The sequence below is a fragment of the Magnolia sinica genome, chromosome 18, assembly GCF_029962835.1.
Source record: "Magnolia sinica isolate HGM2019 chromosome 18, MsV1, whole genome shotgun sequence".
In the NCBI taxonomy this organism is placed as follows: Eukaryota; Viridiplantae; Streptophyta; class Magnoliopsida; order Magnoliales; family Magnoliaceae; genus Magnolia; species Magnolia sinica.
Window position 1 is genome coordinate 47,051,974 of NC_080590.1, and position 18,910 is coordinate 47,070,883.

The 18,910-nt window shown below is 38.4% G+C and overlaps 1 protein-coding gene across 1 annotated transcript; it reads left to right on the forward strand.

The window, feature by feature from the left end:
* The first annotated feature begins 1,490 nt into the window (after positions 1 to 1,490).
* Positions 1,491 to 12,556, forward strand: LOC131232718 (small ribosomal subunit protein eS1z-like). Its single transcript, XM_058229156.1, has 7 exons — positions 1,491 to 1,627; positions 1,760 to 1,807; positions 1,930 to 2,035; positions 7,839 to 7,976; positions 8,178 to 8,363; positions 8,684 to 8,884; positions 12,119 to 12,556. The coding sequence occupies exons 1-7, from the start codon at positions 1,617 to 1,619 to the stop codon at positions 12,212 to 12,214; spliced, it is 786 nt and encodes a 261-aa protein (XP_058085139.1). The 5' UTR covers positions 1,491 to 1,616; the 3' UTR covers positions 12,215 to 12,556.
* The last annotated feature ends 6,354 nt before the right edge of the window (positions 12,557 to 18,910 follow it).

The window sequence follows — 18,910 nt, forward strand, 5'->3', positions numbered from 1 at the left end:
CTGAGTGCGAGAGAGAGAGAGAGAGAGAGAGAGAGAGAGAGATGGAGACAGAGAGGAGAACGGGTTTCGGTTTTGGAGGGCGGGAGAAAATGGAGATGGGTTTTGGTTTTGGAGGGAGACGGGGTATTGGACGGGCGCGTGACGGACGGCCCTGAGCTTTTTTAAAATTTTAGTTGCGTGGGGCCCACTGTGATGTATTTCATATATCCACTCCATTCAATAAATTTAAATTATTATTTTAAGGATGATAAAAAATTCATTTAGATCAAATCTTTAAGGTAACCACACAACAAATTAACAGTAAACATTTAATTTATATTATTTCTTATGGTGTGGTCCACCTAGATATTCAATCCACATCATTTTTGGGCTCATGCAATAAAATTATATATCTGAATTTTTGAACGGCTTAGATCAAATACATATATTCCAATGGACCTCATGGATCCCCCTAAGCACCATATATGCTTTAGGTTGAGAGGTACGTTTTAGCTATAGAGAACCTAGGCTATAGCTACGGATTAAATCCGTAGCTAAAAGCTTTCAATTTCCATAGCCATTATTCGATTTTTTGGTAGTGAACAAGTAGATCTACGCTAGGAGAATCGATAGTGTGTCAGGAGAAATTGGTACGAGAAGCTGCGGATACACTTCTTGATAATGGGATTCGCGAACAACCAATGAGGGACGATCATAATAAAGTTTACAAGTCATTTTCAGATGTAATTGAAGGCAATGTGGGAAGATTTTGTAAGACTCTACTTCGTAAACGGGTGAATTATTCGAGACGTTCCGTTATTGTCGTAGGCCCTTTGCTTTCATTACATTGATGTGGATTACCTCGAGAAATAACAATAGATCTTTTCCAGATGTTTGTCATTCATGGTCTAACCAGACAACATGTTGCTTCTAAAATAAGGATACGTAAAATTCGGAAAAAATAACCAATTGTAGCTTTAGACAAATGTGTTATTGAGATATTGGGCCTTTATGGTATCTCATACACATTTCAACAATTGGCCAAGCAAATAAGTAAACTTCAAAGTGGATCTATTGTGCGAAGAGAGCGTTATGACCCATGGCCGCCTGCCTGTTGGAGGTAGCTCCTCCGTTGTGGGTATACAAAAAACACAACTCCACGAACCTTAGAAAAGGCCCACGACAGTAGTCGGGGTGTTAAGACCGGAGTGAGGATTCGGTTACTCTGTTTCATGAAAAGACACGGATAAAACACATGCATCCATGTGGAGCTATGTAATGGATTTCAAAATCCACGGAAAATTCTGCAGATGACTCACTAAATTCTAAATTGAAATTTGCAAGGAAGTAAATGCAATTCCATCTAAGCCCACGTACCAAACAGGCCCATTGTTCGGACATGTGGGTTACGAATACGAGACAAGCTTCGGACCTTGTCTAACCGGGCCGTTTGAAGGCCCCCTTAAGTCCAGCCCAAAATCACGGTAATTTCGTCTAAAGCCAGTGGCACATACTCTTGTTGCATAAACCTATATAAACGACACGAATATGAGAATCCTAGGGTTTCAGAGGATTTACTAGGGTTTTTCTGCTCTCTTGTTGCTCAGTTGCCCTAGAAAGCTTCATCACCGTCGACAATGGCGGTCGGGTATCTCTCTCTCTCTCTCTCTCTCTCTCTCTCTCTCTCTCTCTCTCTCTCTCTCTCTCTCTCTCTGTGCCCCTCCTTTCACGTCATCTTTCATTGCAGCTGCTTGACTGATTTCCGTTTCCTTCATTTCAGGAAGAACAAGAGGATTTCGAAAGGGAAAAAGGGAGGAAAGAAGAAAGCGTGAGTATTCAAAAACCCTAGAAGAGGAACCCCTAGATCAGATCCTTTATCTGTTCTTTTATTTACATCGACGATCATTACTTCTTTTAATATGTGCAAACGGAAATTCGAATATTTTGCAGGGTAGATCCTTTTGCAAAGAAGGACTGGTATGATATTAAAGCTCCATCAATCTTCAACGTGCGGAACGTTGGCAAGACCCTCGTCACTCGGACGCAGGGCACTAAGGTACCTCTCCCAATCCTCTGCATTCGTCTATATAGGAGTTAGAACGTGTGGGCCACGTTGCTCGGTGATCCCAATTCGTTGATCTGATAAGCAGCTGGTATATTGCCGCAAAAGTCTTTTGGATTGCAAGATCCTAAGCCTTTGATACTACGGGCCCACATTCAGCGGACAACAGGCTAAACATCAATGGCGGGCTGGGATCTTCTGGTATGGGAGATTCTCACTGTATCTCCCATCCGTGGTGGAGACTTAACGGTTCAGATCACCAAACCATGGGCCTCACGTTTACCTAATGCAGCATCCGTAGTTCATCATATTTACTGTATATGGATTATAAAAAGCAATTACACTGAAACTATGATTTTAACTGGCTGAAGAAACGAAAAATAGCAAATAATCGAGATTTTATAGACACAAATGTTCATTGAAAGAGGTCAGTATTGCAGTCAATTGGATTTTTCGGGGATATAAGTATAATCAATGTATGTGGATCCCATGTTTCGGTGGTTAAGATTTAATACCAAGCACCCTATCGTTGCCAGAAGCTATAGTTAACCCCATGAATAATGTTACAGCGATACCCTCAGGGAAATTCCTTGAGTGATTCACTGTCTTATTCTGACATGTGTCTCCTCCCCACATTTGACTGGACCGAGCTATTGCATGAAACATGAGTTTCTGCGGGGCCCACTGTGATGTACATATGACATCCAATCTGCCCCTCCGCTTGTGCCAGCTCATTTTAGGATGTGAGCCCATCAAGTAGTTCAATCTAGAGCTCAAGGGGGCCACACCATAGGTAACAGTGGAAATAGAGATGCACACCATTGAAATCTTCTGAGGGCCTACATACCTTTATGTTCCACTAAATAGGTGTGGAACATAAGTCCGTTTTAAACTCCTTTTTGGAAAAAAAAAAAAAAAAAAACTTTTACAATTGGTCAAATGTTTGAAACTGCATATTTCGGAAGATAGGCAAAACAAAAAATTAAAAAAAAACAAAAACTCTTTTTTGGGCAAACCAAATTAAACATGTTTCTTTTTCAATAGAAACATGTTTATTAAAAAAATGGGGACAACTTAAAAATAGACGTTGGATATGAAGGTGAATTTTTTTAATAGATACAGACTAAAGTATATAAGGATTACTTGAAAAGGAAGGATTTGAGTCGACAAACAACGCCATTTGACTATCTATATACATTATTTTTCATACATTTAAAAATTCTAATTAGTTAATTAAAATTTTCTATTTTAACCTTATTTATATTAATATATTTGCACATATAGCCTTTTTTCACTTCTTTTTTTCTAGTCCAAACCGTATTAAACCCGAACTTCTTATTCTCAGAGTTTTTGGCATTCCTTTTTTTTTTATACTGAATTTTTACCATATTTATGATGATCGAGTTGAATTAAACATGAATCTCTCAAAAAAAAAAAAAAAAAAAACCACTAAAAGTTCCAATACCCTTTTTTCCCATTTGCTGTTTTGCTATGTTCCTGACACAGGCACTTCATACTAATTTGCATATTTTTTTTGGCTTTGAGTTCTTAATGCCCATGTGGTGGTGGTGAAAATAATGAGATGTGAATATAGCATTTTCATTGACTTTAACCACCAAGTTAGGAAGTTATGTAATCCATGTGTTTTTTTTAGCTGGAGTTTTTTCCTATAATGATTTAGCAAGGATCTCTCATGTGGATTAGGGGTTGAAATTTGTGGTTGATTGGCTAACCAACTATGTAGTTCTTCATTTGATCAGCTGTAAAGAATCTTAACTAATTATTATAGGCCAAAAAAAAAAAATCATCTTTTTTGGGCAAACCAAATTAAACATGTTTCTTTTTCAATGGAAACATGCTTATTAAAAAAATTGGGGACAACTTAAAAATAGAATTTGGATATAAAGGTGAATTTTTGTTAATAGATACAGAGTAAAGTATACAAGGATTACTTGAAAAGGAAGGATTTGATTTGGAAAACAACACCATTTGACTATCTATATGCATCGTTTTTCATACATTTAAAAATTCTAATTAGTTAATTAAAATTTTCTATTTTAACCTTATTTATATATAATATATATGCTCATGTAGCCTTTTTTCATTTTTTTCTTGTCCAAGCCGCATTAAACCCGAACTTCTCATTCTCAAAGTTTTTGGCATTTCTGATTTTTTACTGACTTTTTACCATATTTATGACGATCGAGATTGAATTAAACGCGAATCTCTCTCTAAAAAAAAAATAATAATAATAATAAATGCAAAAATTTCCCATGCCTTTTTTTTGCCGTTTGATGTTTTTCTATGCTCCTGACAGAGGCACTTAATTCTAATTTTGCATTTTCTTTTTTTTCTTTTTTTTTCTTTGAGTTCTTAATGCCCATGTGGTGGTGGGTGAAAATAATAAACGTGAATATAGCATTTTCATTGACTTTTATCGCCAAGTTAGGAAGTTATGTAATCCATGTTTTTTTTAGCTGAAGGAGTTTTTTCCTATCATGATTTAGCAAGGATCTCTCGTGTCGATTAAGGGTTGAAATTTGTGGTTGATTGGCTGACCAACTATGTAGTTCTTCATTTGACCAGGTGTAAAGTCTCTTAACTAATTATGATTCAAGTCTTTTAAAGTACATGGAGTCAGAACTCACCCGAAACTTAGTCGACTTGGATGAGTCAACCTAGCTATGCTTGAGAAGCAGATTAGTTGCCCCTCCCAAAGCTTGTATATTGCCCAAATGAGCCACAACTATTTGATATAGTTTCAGGCAAGTTGTAATGAGCCAGAATAGTTTGAAGCTCCTGGTGAGTGACACTCTGAATCCCTGTTATGAATCCCTGTTATTCCTTGCAAAATGGTGTTTCATAATTCTGTTAGGATTGTTGACAGAATATTTAGGGGAATTACATGATTTTTTAGAGAGTGGTGTAGTCTACACTGTACAGCTTCATGGTTGCTACCAACTTCAAATGTGTTCTAGAGGCAGCAAATTAGAGTCTCTGATGCACTTCTTAATTTCGTATTCAGTGCTTTACGTTGCCCAGAGCAATTTTGGGTGGAGATTCTGGCAAATGTTGTGATTTGATACAGCTTTTGCATTCAGATGCTCGGAAATCACTTAATTTTTGTCTATTTTTCGTTAGCTAATTTTTAGTTTTATGTATAACTTCATGGTTGCTGCGACTCCAAATTTGTTTTAGAGACAAGAAATTAGTCTCTAATGTGCTTCTTGATGGCATTTCAGTGCTTTACATTGCCAAAAGCAAAACAAATAATGTGATTTGATACAGCTTTTGCATTCTTATCCTCGGAAATCACAGTAATATTGTGTCCTTTTTCGTTAGCTTATCTTTAGTGTTATGTTAGGTCTGTTTGGATGGAGACAATCCAAAATATGAATGTGGAAGCCCGATGGAATCCTTCAGAGAATGGAAAACTGTGGAATCCAAAATAGGTTGTTGTTTGGTTTGGGTGCAGTTTTACCATGGCAATATTAAAACTTAAAAGTTCAACAATCGTGGGAGCTGGCTCTCATAACCTTGTAATCAACATGTAACATGGTTTTTGGGAGAAATTAATATCCACCTTCTTTTTAGTAGAGCCTTGGAAATCAAAATTGAATTTGAAAAATGACAAATACTTTTTTCTCGACTAACATCGGCAAACTTGATTGCATGGAAATTGAATTCATTTCAGGAGTATTCACTCAATCTTTCCAAAAAAAAAAAAAAAACTCAATTGAAACATCACCTTACTGTAGTGGACAAAATGTATAGGTTGTCCATACTAACATTAAGTTCTTTTGGATATTTGATAGGTTTGATTTTGTTTGGATGCTCTATGTTCTTCACATTATATGAGAAGGAGAATACCTCTTAAAAATATGAACTGAACTCAGATTTCAATTTTAGAACATTGTCGACTTGGCAATATCTTTTGACGAATTGTTTGGTCTTGATCAAGGTGTTCCGTATCTATTATGATAAGGCCTTAAAGGCCGATACATATAGGTAATGGTTGTGACTGTTACGCGATTCGGGGTTGAATGGGACAATTGGTTTTATGGGAACCGTATCGGCCGTTACGGGGCATAATGACCGTTACCCCCATAACGGTCGAAAAAGAGCCATTTTTTTCTATGTAAATCCATTTTCTCCTCATTTTTCTACTTTTCTCATTCAAAAAACTTTCTTAGATTATTCTACAACAAATTTCGATCACTCTTACTATAGTTTGTAGAATTAAAACTGTAGATTGAATCAATTTGGGCGAATAGAAGTTCTGAGGGCTATTTTTTCAAAAAAAAAAAAAAAAAGATATTTATGCCCGTTTTTCTTCGATTTCTAGTTCTAATGCTTGATTGCGATGTGTAAATATTAAAGACAAATAACCATGTTCATAAATTCACTAGACAACCAGATACAACACTCTCACCAAAGAGTGGACCGCTACACTACCATAAATATTTTCAAAACAAAAAATGAATATATATATATATGGAATATTTATATTATTCTGAATTTCTAAATATTTTTCCAGAATTTTTCCGGCAAAAAAAATCAACCGTTACGAGGGGTCATAACAATCATTACGCTCCTGTATAGGCTGTTACAGCCAATACCCGTATTGGTAACGGTGGTAACCATTGTGGCCACCGTTACCAATGCGGAATACCTTGGTCTTGATGCATCAGAGCATGAGGTGGGCCTTGGTTTCAGTGACCATCAATATTATTGCCATACTGCCAATCAGTGATGCCCTGATTACTGGTTTGCAAATAGATGGTTGACAGAATGATACAGCAACAGTTTGGGAAAAGCCCAAAGATGACCATGATCTTCCAGTCTGGAGGGTTTTTTTGGGCTTCATCATCTGGCCGGCCAACTAGATCAATGTTTTGGTTAAATCAAACATGGGACCCACATGTCTAGACTGATGCATCAGGCCCTCTCACATCCAGATTGATCAGCATGACCCAATATTCCTTTGGATTTTATTACATACACTTTTTAATCTGATATATGAAACCTAGGTATTTATTGTTTGATAATTGTTCTTCCCAATTTGGCCCTTCTAAGAGATTTATACAACTCTTGTCTTCAGTTCTGTTGGTGCAACTTCCCATTAATCATGTTTTTGATAGCTTGCTCATATTTTATTGCACACTTTGTTGTCTTTGTTTAATGATTAAAAGGGAAAAAATATTTCTTTTGTGGAATTAAGCTTTCAGCACTACACTGTAGGCAATCCTAGTCTTCATGGTTTTGTCTCTATCAATTCATGCGTATTGTATGATATTCATAGTCGGCCTTTTTTCAGCAGAACACTGATACCTTATGTTGATATGGTTGACATGCTTCAGATGATATTTGTGATGCCATTTTTTTCTGTGAATTATGGCTTTTTTTTAACTCTTATGGAAGGGAATTTAACTATTATTTACTAGATTTGAGCATGAAAACACAAACCAAGTAACTTTATGATGAATTGATGATGCGAGCATTGACTTGGATAAAATCTTAGTCAGATGTCAAAACATGAGTATGTTTTTATCATTTGCTTTCCACATCTGGAATTCTGGATTTATTTTCACCAAAAATGCTGCATGAGCTAAAAGTCAATGGGGTCACCAGTCACCGCAAGTGTCAAACTCTCATTCAACAGTGTACTAAAAGACAACAGCAGGCACATCAGAAATTGGAATGATACATGCATTAAGATATACTGACATTGATACATCCTACCATCCAAACACACCTAAATGAGTTTCTAACTTGATTACTTCCCTTTTTGCAACAGATTGCTTCTGAAGGTCTCAAACACCGTGTATTTGAGTGTTCCTTAGCTGACCTTCAGGCTGATGAGGATCAGTCCTACAGGAAGATCCGGCTGAGAGCGGAGGACATCCAAGGAAGAAATGTCCTAACAAACTTCTGGGTAACTGGCAACATTTTGGTTTTGTTTTTTGGATACAGTAGTGGATTGATTTACAAGTATGAATCTAATAAATTGGAAATAACCCAGTTATAGTTGACTCCATTAGCATTCATATTGAGGATCTGAGCCCCAACTGTGATTGGGTTGTTTTCAAGGTGGACCTGAGTGAAGAAATATATACTGATCCACTGAATTGTTCAGGGAATGGATTTTACAACCGACAAATTAAGGTCATTGGTCCGTAAGTGGCAGACCTTGATTGAGGCACATGTGGATGTGAAGACAACGGATAACTACACTCTGAGAATGTTTTGCATTGGATTCACCAAGAGGCGCCCTAACCAAGTTAAGCGGACCTGCTATGCACAATCTAGCCAAATTAGACAGGTGAAAGCATGGCACAATCCTTTTTTAATGTAGTGGGTACTATTATTCTGTGGCTTCTTTCATTTTGTGCTCCAGATTTTGTGAAATATTAATGGTGATATGTATGGGATCTGGAATTTTTACTCTCGCTTCTTCCATTTTTTGGGTTAATGTTGTATAGGGGTGGTGCATTAATATATCTATTTCATTTCAACTCTTTTTTTTTTCCTCTTTTTTTTGTGTATGCATGATTGATAAGTTGCTTTCTATTTCTTTTCAACTCTTTTTTGATGTGTATGCATGATTGATTTATAGCTGTATGGATGTTTTTATTGTATCAGATTCGCAGGAAGATGAGGGAAATAATGGTCAACCAAGCAACATCTTGTGATCTGAAAGAGCTGGTGCAGAAGTTCATCCCTGAGGTGATAGGAAAGGAGATTGAGAAGGCAACATCCAGTATTTATCCTCTCCAGAATGTCTTCATTCGGAAAGTCAAGATTCTAAAGGCTCCCAAATTTGATCTTGGCAAGCTGATGGAGGTATGTTCCCTTGCCCTCAATGTCCTTTATTTTTTGTCATCATTTTCTTCCCCTTTTCACCAAAAGTTACTACTAGAGCAGTTGATCTGTAACAAAACCGGATGCCACGTTCTCCATGAAGTTGTAAACCCAAACATGACCATTCTGTCTCTGTTGTAGAAAGTGGCAATCAATAGTGTTCGGTGGACTGGAATGAAGGAAATCATAAAATGCTGAACAATAATTTCTGGAAGCATGCCTAAGTCTAACAAGTAACCCTAAATGATAAAACACTAGTTGAACTTAAGTTAGTGATTGCGTTTTTTTTTTTTCAAGTTTAAAAAGGGTTTGTGTTCTTGACTTTTTCAAACTTGGATCAAACTTTTGAAGCACTAACTTTGAGCTTGTTTCTGGAAAGAAGTTGCACCCTCTATCAAAGCGGACTTACCATTGAAGGGTTGGTTTGTGTTCTTCATTTTTCAAGGTTTTTAGATACTTGGATTTAACTTTCGAAGCATTACCTTTGAGGTTGGTTCTGGAAAGAAGTTGCACCCTCTATTGGCAACTTACTATTGACTGAACTTTGCATGTGGATCATTTCCTTCCGCAAGTGATTGAATCCTATGATACCCAGATCCTTATGGTAAAAAAACAAGGGGTACCGGAGTCAGATGCTTGGATCCCTCAAATAAGGGCCAGGATAAGCAATCCCCATTTCCCTAAGAGCTGCAATCCTGATTTTCTGGGATTTTGAACTCTCAACTCTCTCAGTTATTTAGAATTAGTGGCTTTTCCTAGTATTTGTAGTGAGTTGGACAACTAATTCAAACTGTGGTTGCCAAGCTCGGAACTTGGGACTTGACTCGAGCCACCTACAAAATTTGACTGGAGCATGTCAGCAAAATGACTCAGGCGAGTCATGTTTTGTAGAGTTGGTCCCATTATCACCTGTGTAGTGATCCATATCATTGATTTAATGTCCAGTGTTATCCCTACCATTGATATGATTGGCCTTGTCGTTATGGCCATGTACAGTTTCCGTTTATGAAAAATCATATGCAGTTGGCCTGGTGGTTGATATGCAAGGGAGTGCATAATCTTAAATTAAACTGGACCAACTGTGGGCCCCTATTTAGATGGTCTATACCATATTTAACCAGCTGAGGTCAGTGGTAAACACGGTGTTTCCACTCTGAGGTCATGGGTTCGACAACTCGTGTGTGTGTGTGTGTGTGGGTGGGTGGGTGTAATAGTGTGTGTTTCTCACCTTTCAAAAAAAAAAAAAAAACCAGCAAATGTCAATTAATCAGAGGTAGAATGGTCGACCAGAACTGATTTCGGAATGCAGTCCTATCTTCACCTGGGCCTGCAATTTGGATGGTTTTCTTTTTGGATAATGCTTAGTGATTCACTCGGCGGCGCGATTTGTGTTGTTATTCCGAGACATGTAACTTCTAGGTTTTGGGCGCAGCAAAAATTTGCAAAATCAGGATGATTCAACTCCTAAGAGGGCTACTCCACTAGGAAGAGTGGGGATGGGATGAGATGAGATGCACACCATTGATGTCTTCCTGGGGCTCATCAAAGTTTTTATCTCTGGAAATTTTTTCACCATTCATCCTGGATGTACTCACCTTATGAACGGTTTTGATGTCATATAAACATTAAGTGGCCCTAGAAAGGTTTCAATGATGGGCATCCTCCATTCCCATCGTTCCCTATGTTGTGGACCACTCGAGTTTTCTATCAACCTGATTTTTTGACATATAGCCTAATATGATCTCCATTCTATCATGGAACTTGGATGTAATCTCTTCAATATCCTTCTTTCGCTTCCTTTTCTTCTTTTGAACTTCTTTATGCTAGATCATTCAATTTGTACAAGTTTGGCTTGTTTGGCTGGATTCATTTGATAATGTGCAAGATTTGGCATGTTTTAACCTAGTGCCAAGTCATCATGGTGCAGAATGTTCCTTGTAGGAGTTATTGACTCATATGAGTTAAAACTTGCCTGATTCGTGTAATAGTTTTGCACCCACCAAGCCTCAATCATTTTTGACTTGGTTGGTGCATAAAAGGCAATACAGGTGAGTTCCAACTTAAGCTGCTGAGTTCACCAAGCTTGGTTCGAATTTGTGATATTATTTGGAAAGAATTGCTAGAATGGTGGAGGAATAAGGTTGAAGCACAGGTTTATTGACTTGTCAGAGTCACTGAGTCGCAGAAAACGGGAAAACTGGCTCAATTCATGTACCGGTTTTAAACCCACCTAGTCTGCATCATATTTTTCTCAATGGGAGCATAAAAAACAGGTAAGACTCAGGCACCTCCCTAGTCAACTCTCTGAGTCATTACAGGCTACTCACTCTGACAGCCTTGTTTCAAACTCAAGATATTGTTAGGGAAGAAGTTTTACATGACTGTACTCATGAGCAGCTACCACTTGCCAATCCTTGAAGTACCTGTACTTGAAAAAAAAAAAAAGAATTCTGATTTCCGGGGATCCTCCATGCTCAGTACATACCTGCACTAAAAAATCGACCAAAACCTGCATGCATCCTTGTTTTCCACAGGAACTCACCCAAACAAGAACTTGGGGCCTGCTACTATCAGCCCCATGCGCTTATTTCAATGTACAAATGTGGCTAGCCAAAGTCTATCCTGTGTTCACTAAGGAAACCATCTTCCCTCACAAATGCCCAAGTTTCTCACTTAGGATACCAATTGTAACAGCTGTTTGTTCCACCTAATGCCCTCCCTCTAATTGTTTCCTAGTCTTGCAGTGACTGCAGTTGATTTACTCAAGTGTCCACAATGATGGTATCAATGTACCACACATTGTTGTCAAAAGCAATTGTATAATCGATTATGCGATCGAATAATCGCACAAGTGATCACATGCGATTATGTGATCGCATACTTTTCCATTTTTTTCATTTCTTTTTTATTTTTTATTTTTTCAAAAAGAAAAAGGTTGTGCGCACAGCATCGCTTATTCCTTTTGACAACATTAGTACCACATCAAGTTAAATGTTTGGTGGTTCAATTGTAGTATTGATGCATCCATATTATATGTGTGGACATATTTGATTGTTTTGTTAGTAATGTAGACGCTGAGGAAGTAATCATTTGGTTATTTAGTCAGTTGTTTACTTATTGCAAACAGTATGTCAGGGCGTTTGTTATATGGATTGTGATGGGTAGTTGTTAATCAATGTATAATACTGAAACGTGATGTAAATTTCTGGGTTGTAGGTTCACGGCGACTACTCTGAAGACGTTGGAGTGAAGGTGGAAAGGCCTGCTGACGAAGCAGTGGCTGAGGGGGATACTGAGGTTGTTGGGGCCTGATCGTGAAGCGATCTCATTAATCTTTCAATTTTCCTTGGAGAGTTTTAGTGTTTTGTAACTTCTCTACCATTGATAGAGAGTTCAGCAAAATATGACAATTAGTATTTTGGATTAGATCATGAACTGGTTTTGGCATTTGTTTTGCTAAAGCTTGTTTTTTCTCCTACAAAAATTCATAGTGGGGAACTGTGCCTCAGATATTTTTGAAAGATGCTGAAGTCAGTAGTCAAATCAAATATGTGATTCTTACCCTGTTCCATACTCCCACAAACCTAGGAACGTTTGTGGATGGAGCAAACATCAGATGGATAAGATTAATCAATGGAATATTTGCTTGGGACCTGTGTGGCTGCAACAAAATCCTATGTTTAAAATTGTTATGTGCAAATGTAGCTATTATTGTAGTGATTCTCGCTGTTGGCCCATAATATATATGTGGCATAAATGTATGTCAATCTGGATCCTTGTTGTGGGCCCATAATATATATGGATGGGATGTTCTATAATGATATGTTAATTTCAGATGATCCCAGCCATGTCTTTGGCAGCTACAGATGGTTGGTTGAAAATAAATTGACGAGCTGTCCAAATTCAAATGCTCCGTTTTACTGAAGGAATGCTTTTTTTAAATCGCCTTTTTCACGGTTCGTTGCCACAAGCATTGCAGAAATGTGGCCCATTTATCCCATGGGCCACACGTGTTTAACCTTGGTTGTGTATGTCCCACTCACATGAGCAAGTCGGCCTGATTATTAGGAGAGGTCATGCACTGAAAGGATGGACGCCTGATGAATTGTTCTGGTACAAGTACAAGGTGCAAGGGAAAGGTTGGGCATCTGTAAACAGATTCGTCAGTGAAAGCGAATGTCAGGATTGGCATGTGGAAATGGGCTCCTTTGTCGAATGAGTTCGTGAGAAGAAAATGGAAATTATCCTGGAATCCACCTGCAGTTCGCCCACTGTTGGCCTTATACTTCAATTGGTGGCCCACAAGCAGACGGTTAAAAAAGAAAAATAAAAGTAGCATTCTAAATTCAACTAGAAAATTGCCATACTGGGTTAAAAACTATCTTTAGTGCATGGGCCGCTACAGTGAGACCTATCATATCAACGGTGCAAGCTCCTAGTATGCCATGTGGTACTAGAGAAAGAGCTGTACACGAGTCAAACCAAATCGAGCTTCACCTGGCTTGGCTTGGTCTTGGAGCCTGAATGGTCAGTTCAGACCAGCTCGAGCATTCAAGTCGAGTTTAGGTTTTAGGGTTTATATATATATATATATATATATATATATATATATATATATATACATATACACAAAATATTTATATTAAATGAACTTGATATAGCTCGGGCTCGGCTTGAAATTTTTTCGAGTTCAAAAAATCAGCTCGACTCTGCTCGAACCCAATTTGTCGAGTCAAGTCAAGCTTTTTCGAGTCGAGTTGAGCAAGTTAACCGAGCTAACTCAGTTCATGTAAGGCTCTAACTAGAGTCTCCTGGGCACGATTTCACCCAATGCATTACTGACTCACGTTGAATCAGATGGGATGATACTAGCCCATCCAATCAATGAATAATTGCTTGTCAAAATGGACACATACCATGACCATCCCATTGTGAATGGGTCATTTGTCCTAAATTAATTATTTTTTGGTTCAACTACTCTTAACCTCTGATTAATGGATGCACCGACAGTTGGATAGTTTTAATTTCAACTGTCCAATAAGAGTCCACCTATTGGGTAATTTAGTACCCAGATTAGTATAGTTGGTTTAAAAACTATGAATAGCAATTTGGATGGTGTAGGTCATGGCTACACTTTTCAGTTGGTCAAAAGTATAAGGTCTCTTGTTTGGTTGCCGCTTAAAAATGATTTCATCTCATTTTAGTATACATCATAGTTTATATACACTTTAATCCTTTCAAAATCTTTAATACATAATTATTATTATTAGCTAAAATGAGACTTCGTCATGTGATTCATAACATTACCCTTTTTTTTTCTAACTTTGGCACTAGTAAGCAACGCTTTAGAGCTATAGCTATAGGTACTGAAGTGATATAGGACTTGCCCAACAAACAACAAAATCAAGGGATATAAGATTTCTCTGGCAAAAGCGTTTGTAGCAGCATGGGCTGGCTCTGGTAATATTTTCAGTTTAAGAAGGTTTCCTTTTGACATGTTTGGTTATTGGGAAATTTTTATTCCATGGTGTTTTTCTTTCTCTAGTGAAACCCAAGAAACAAAAATGTTCTCTACACACACACACACACACACACACACATACACACACACACAAAGAGATAATGGTCTCCATCCATAGACCATTTTATTAGAATTCTTTTCAATGAATTTCTTGGTACTGTTGAATCATACTAGAAAATAGGTTGTGATGAATTTCTTAAAATGAAGGTTTGTTCTTTAAAGAAACCTGATCTTGACAAACATTATGCAAATATGTCTAAGCAGTTTTATATCATCAATGGTATAAATGATGTAAATCTGAAACAAGCATATCTCAACTCCCTCCCTCCCTAATCTCTTGGAGATGAGACGCAAAAGCTTATTTCACTTAAAAGGTCTGCAGTTAGCCCAAGTCTCTTTGGGCTACATTCATCAGCTTAGTCTCATAGCAATTGAGAAACTCTGCAATCAACACAAATTCATCAGAAATGTTGAAAAGCTTGGCAAAACTCTTAAGTACTTTGTGATAAGCCATACTTCTCAATCAAGTGCAAGGACGGCACAACTTCTCCAAAAAGAAGTCACGTGTCAGGAAACTTCATTCTTCTCATCCCTCTGAGCGAACATGGCATACATCCAAGAAGCAAAAATGAAAATTTCTGCGCAAAAAGTAGTCCCAGCAAAAGACACCTGACCGAAGCTACATATGTCGGAAAAAGGGACGCTTCGCCAAACAATGCCCAAAGCGTAAACGGTCTAAAAATGTACAGTTTATTCAGCAAGCTTCAGCATTGGTAGAAACTTATTTCAATAACCTTGAGTTAGTCTTCTCGCTCTATGATGAGTATGATCCAGAAACTCTTCTAGTTATCAAGTTTAGTGCAAAAGACTCTGATTATAATTCTGATGAGCAGCATGAAACTCTTGGAATTAACGGTATTTATCAAGTATTTCAACCTCCCGAAATACTTGTTTCCCTGCCAACTCCTCTCATCCATGTTAACCGTTTTCCATCTCCATCTTCTCTCCCAATTCCTACCATTGCTCTTGTGGATACTGGTGCCTCTACCACAATCCTCAACCCTTTAATCCTCCCACCAAAATTCTAGCAACCTCACTTCCAATCCTTTAGAGCAACTGATGGAAAAAATTTCTATATCGATAAAATTAGTTGTCCCATTGAACTCCATATTTTTCCATCTCTCAAAGTTTCTCATCGAGTTCTTGGATTACTACTTTCTGGCAAAGACTTGCTCCTTGGTTTCAATATTCTGCATCAAATTCAACACTTGAAATGGACAAGGACAGGACTATGTCACCAATCTCATTTTCTTCCTTGGTCAACTATTCCCAATCTTCATATTTTCCAGCTAATTGAAGACACTTGAGCCAATTTAATTCAAGATTGTTGTGCAAACACACATTCTGCCTTTCTCCAAAAAAAATCTCACCCTTTGTGGATGTGCCTTGAATTCTTCATCCGTTTGCCCTTACAGTCCAATGCACTCATCAATCCCACTTGAGTAAATAATCAAAGAATGAGCCTTGAACACCTCCGAATGGCTCAAGAAAAGATTTCAGTGCTATTAAAAAGACTTATTGAGCCTACAACCTCACCATGGGCCTATGAGGCCGTCTATGTAAACAAGCACTCTGAGCAAGCAAGAGGCAAGCCACACCTAGTAATAAATTACCTGCCTTTTAACAAATTCCTTGTTGATGATAAATTCCCCCTGCCATAATGATCATCTTTGTTCTAGCATATTACCGATGTGCATGTTTTTTCAAAGTTTCTATCAACTGGGAATACATCCACTGGCCCAAGATGGCATTCACAATTCCAAATACCCATTATAAGTAGACGGTTATGCCCTTTGGTCTCAAAACCACCCCATCAGTATTCCAGAAAACAATAGTGAAAATTTTCTAGCCACTACTAAATAATGTATTAATTTACATTGATGCTGTATTCTCCAAATGCAAAACATCATAGTGAGCTCCTCCAGTAATTTTCATGAAATTTGAAAAAGACATGGAATCATGTTGTCTGAAAGAAAGATGCATATTGGCAAGATAGATAATGATTTTCTTGGCATGGAAATCTCATACGACAAGTATAAACCCCAACCACATATTGCAACGCATCTTCTCTAGTTTCCATGCTGAACGGCACTATACAAATTTAACAATTTCTGGCACAGTCAATTATGTCTCCGATTTTATTCCATGTCTCCAAATATCAAAGCCTCTTGTCCCAGCTTCTGAAAAATAAGCCTCATCCTTGGATTGATAAGCATACTGATGCAGTTCAATCTCTCAAGAAGATTGTCCATTTCCTTCCTGCCTTACAGATTCCAAGCCATCAAGGAAAAAGAGTTACTCGGACAGATGCTAGTGATACTCATTGGAGTGTTGTCCTCTTTGAAGAAGACCCAAATGGTGTCCGCAACATCCGCGGATATAAGTGGACAGTTTAAGTCCTCTGAGTAGCATTACCATTGTACATATAAAGAAATTTCGACAGTAAAAAATGGTATTTCTAGATTCCAATTTCACCTCAGTGGACACCACTTCCTTGTAGAAATGGGTATGTCATCCTTCCCACAAATGCTGCATTTCAAGCAAAAGATGCTCCCATTGTTGGGGGCCTTGGACAAAACCTTAGGATCTAGCCTCCCAAAAACACCATAATTATGAGATAATAAAGCAATGAAATAAATCAAAGCACAAACCACATGACACAAGAGATTTTTATGTGGAAAACCCTCAAAAAGGTAAAAACCACAGGACCTTGTCCAGAACAACAATCCACTATAAAGTAGAACGTTACAACCGATCACAAGCACACACCGCTTGAATCAAACCTTCTTCACTCACGCAGGAGTGGATAAACAATAAGAGAATAAAAAAATGGAGAGATCTCACCGATTACCAGGACATAGAAGCGTTGAGATGTCGAGTGCACAGTAGATCACCTCTACGAGTAGAACCTCCCTTCCACAAGCTTCCTCTCTCTCTTTCTCTCTCTCTCACAAACACACCGTTGATAGCCCTAAACCCTTTTAGCAAACCCTTGCAAAGCTTTAGGAAACTCTCTTGCATTACCTAGAACAGCCCTAGGAACTCCTATTTATAGTTTAGGCAACTCGCTTTCTCACTTCTTGTGAAACCGCCTCAAATTTATGCAGTCCGCACAAAATCCGGACATGAATCTGCGTAACCTCGATTGGTCGAGCACCTCCCTCAACTGGTCGAGCACCTCGAAATTTCCAAACCAATTGCTCGCTGGACTTTGAGTCGAGCGCTACTCGATTGGTCGAGCAACACCCTCAATCGGTCGAGCCTGAGAAGAAAAATCCCCATCAAATCTTCTCATTTTCGACTCAAGAGGAATTCACCTTCTTCAAGCTAGCCCGGTTTCTACAAACCTCAAACTTACCCTTGAGCAAAGCCTTGGTCATCATGTCTGACTCATTATCGTCCATGTGGACCTTCTCAAGCTGTAACACCTTCTGTTCCAAAGTATCCCTAATCTAGTGATATCAAATCTCTATGTGCTTCGACTTGGAGTGCTGACTTGGATTCTTACTCAAGTGTATAGCACTTTGACTATCGCAATAGACCACATGTTGCTCCTGCTTTAAGCTAAGTTCTTGTAGGAACCTCTTCATCCAAAGCATCTCTTTACATGCCTCTGTGACTGCAATGTACTCGGCCTCTGTCGTCGACAATGCTACGACCTTCTATAGCTTGCTCTGCCAAGAGACCGCTCCCCCTACAAACATGAACATGAACCCCGATGTAGACTTCTTGGAGTCTATGTCACATGCCATATTTGCATCTGTGTAGCCCTCTAACACAGGGTTTCCGTCACCATAGCACAGGCTCAACCTGGATGAATCTCTTAGATACCGCAGTATCCATTTTACTGCTGCCCAATGTTCTTTGTCAGGATTGGCAAGATACCGGCTGACAACACGAACCACATATGCTATGTCTGGACGCGTACACACCATAGCATACATCGAACTTCCTACTGCTGACGCGTAGGGTATCTTCTGCATCTCATCCACCTCTGCCTTCGTCTTGGGACACTGTCTGTCGCTCAATCTGAAGTGACCATCCAATGGAGTACTAACCGGCTTCGCTGCATTCATATTGAACCGCTCTAGTACTTTCTCAATATACCGCTCTTGTGACAGCCAAAGCTTCATGTTGCTTCTGTCACGGGTTATCTCCATTCTTAAGATCTGCTTAGCTAAGCCCAGGTCTTTCATAGTGAACGACTTGCCCAACTCCTGTTTCAGCCTGTCAATCTTCTTGATGTCTTTTCCCATGATGAGCATGTCATCAACGTATAACAGCAGAACTAAGAAATCACCATCTGAGAACTTGCGCGTGAACACATAATGGTCCGACTCTATTCTGTCATATACATGCTTTAACATGAACGAGTCAAACTTCTTGTACCATTGCCATGGAGCTTGTTTCAGCCCATACAATCTCTT

Coding starts and splice junctions, on each gene's coding strand:
- LOC131232718 (XM_058229156.1), top strand. Junction 1,808..1,929: donor AAGGGAGGAAAGAAGAAAGC/GTGAGTATTCAA, acceptor AATATTTTGCAG/GGTAGATCCTTTTGCAAAGA. Junction 8,885..12,118: donor ATCTTGGCAAGCTGATGGAG/GTATGTTCCCTT, acceptor TCTGGGTTGTAG/GTTCACGGCGACTACTCTGA.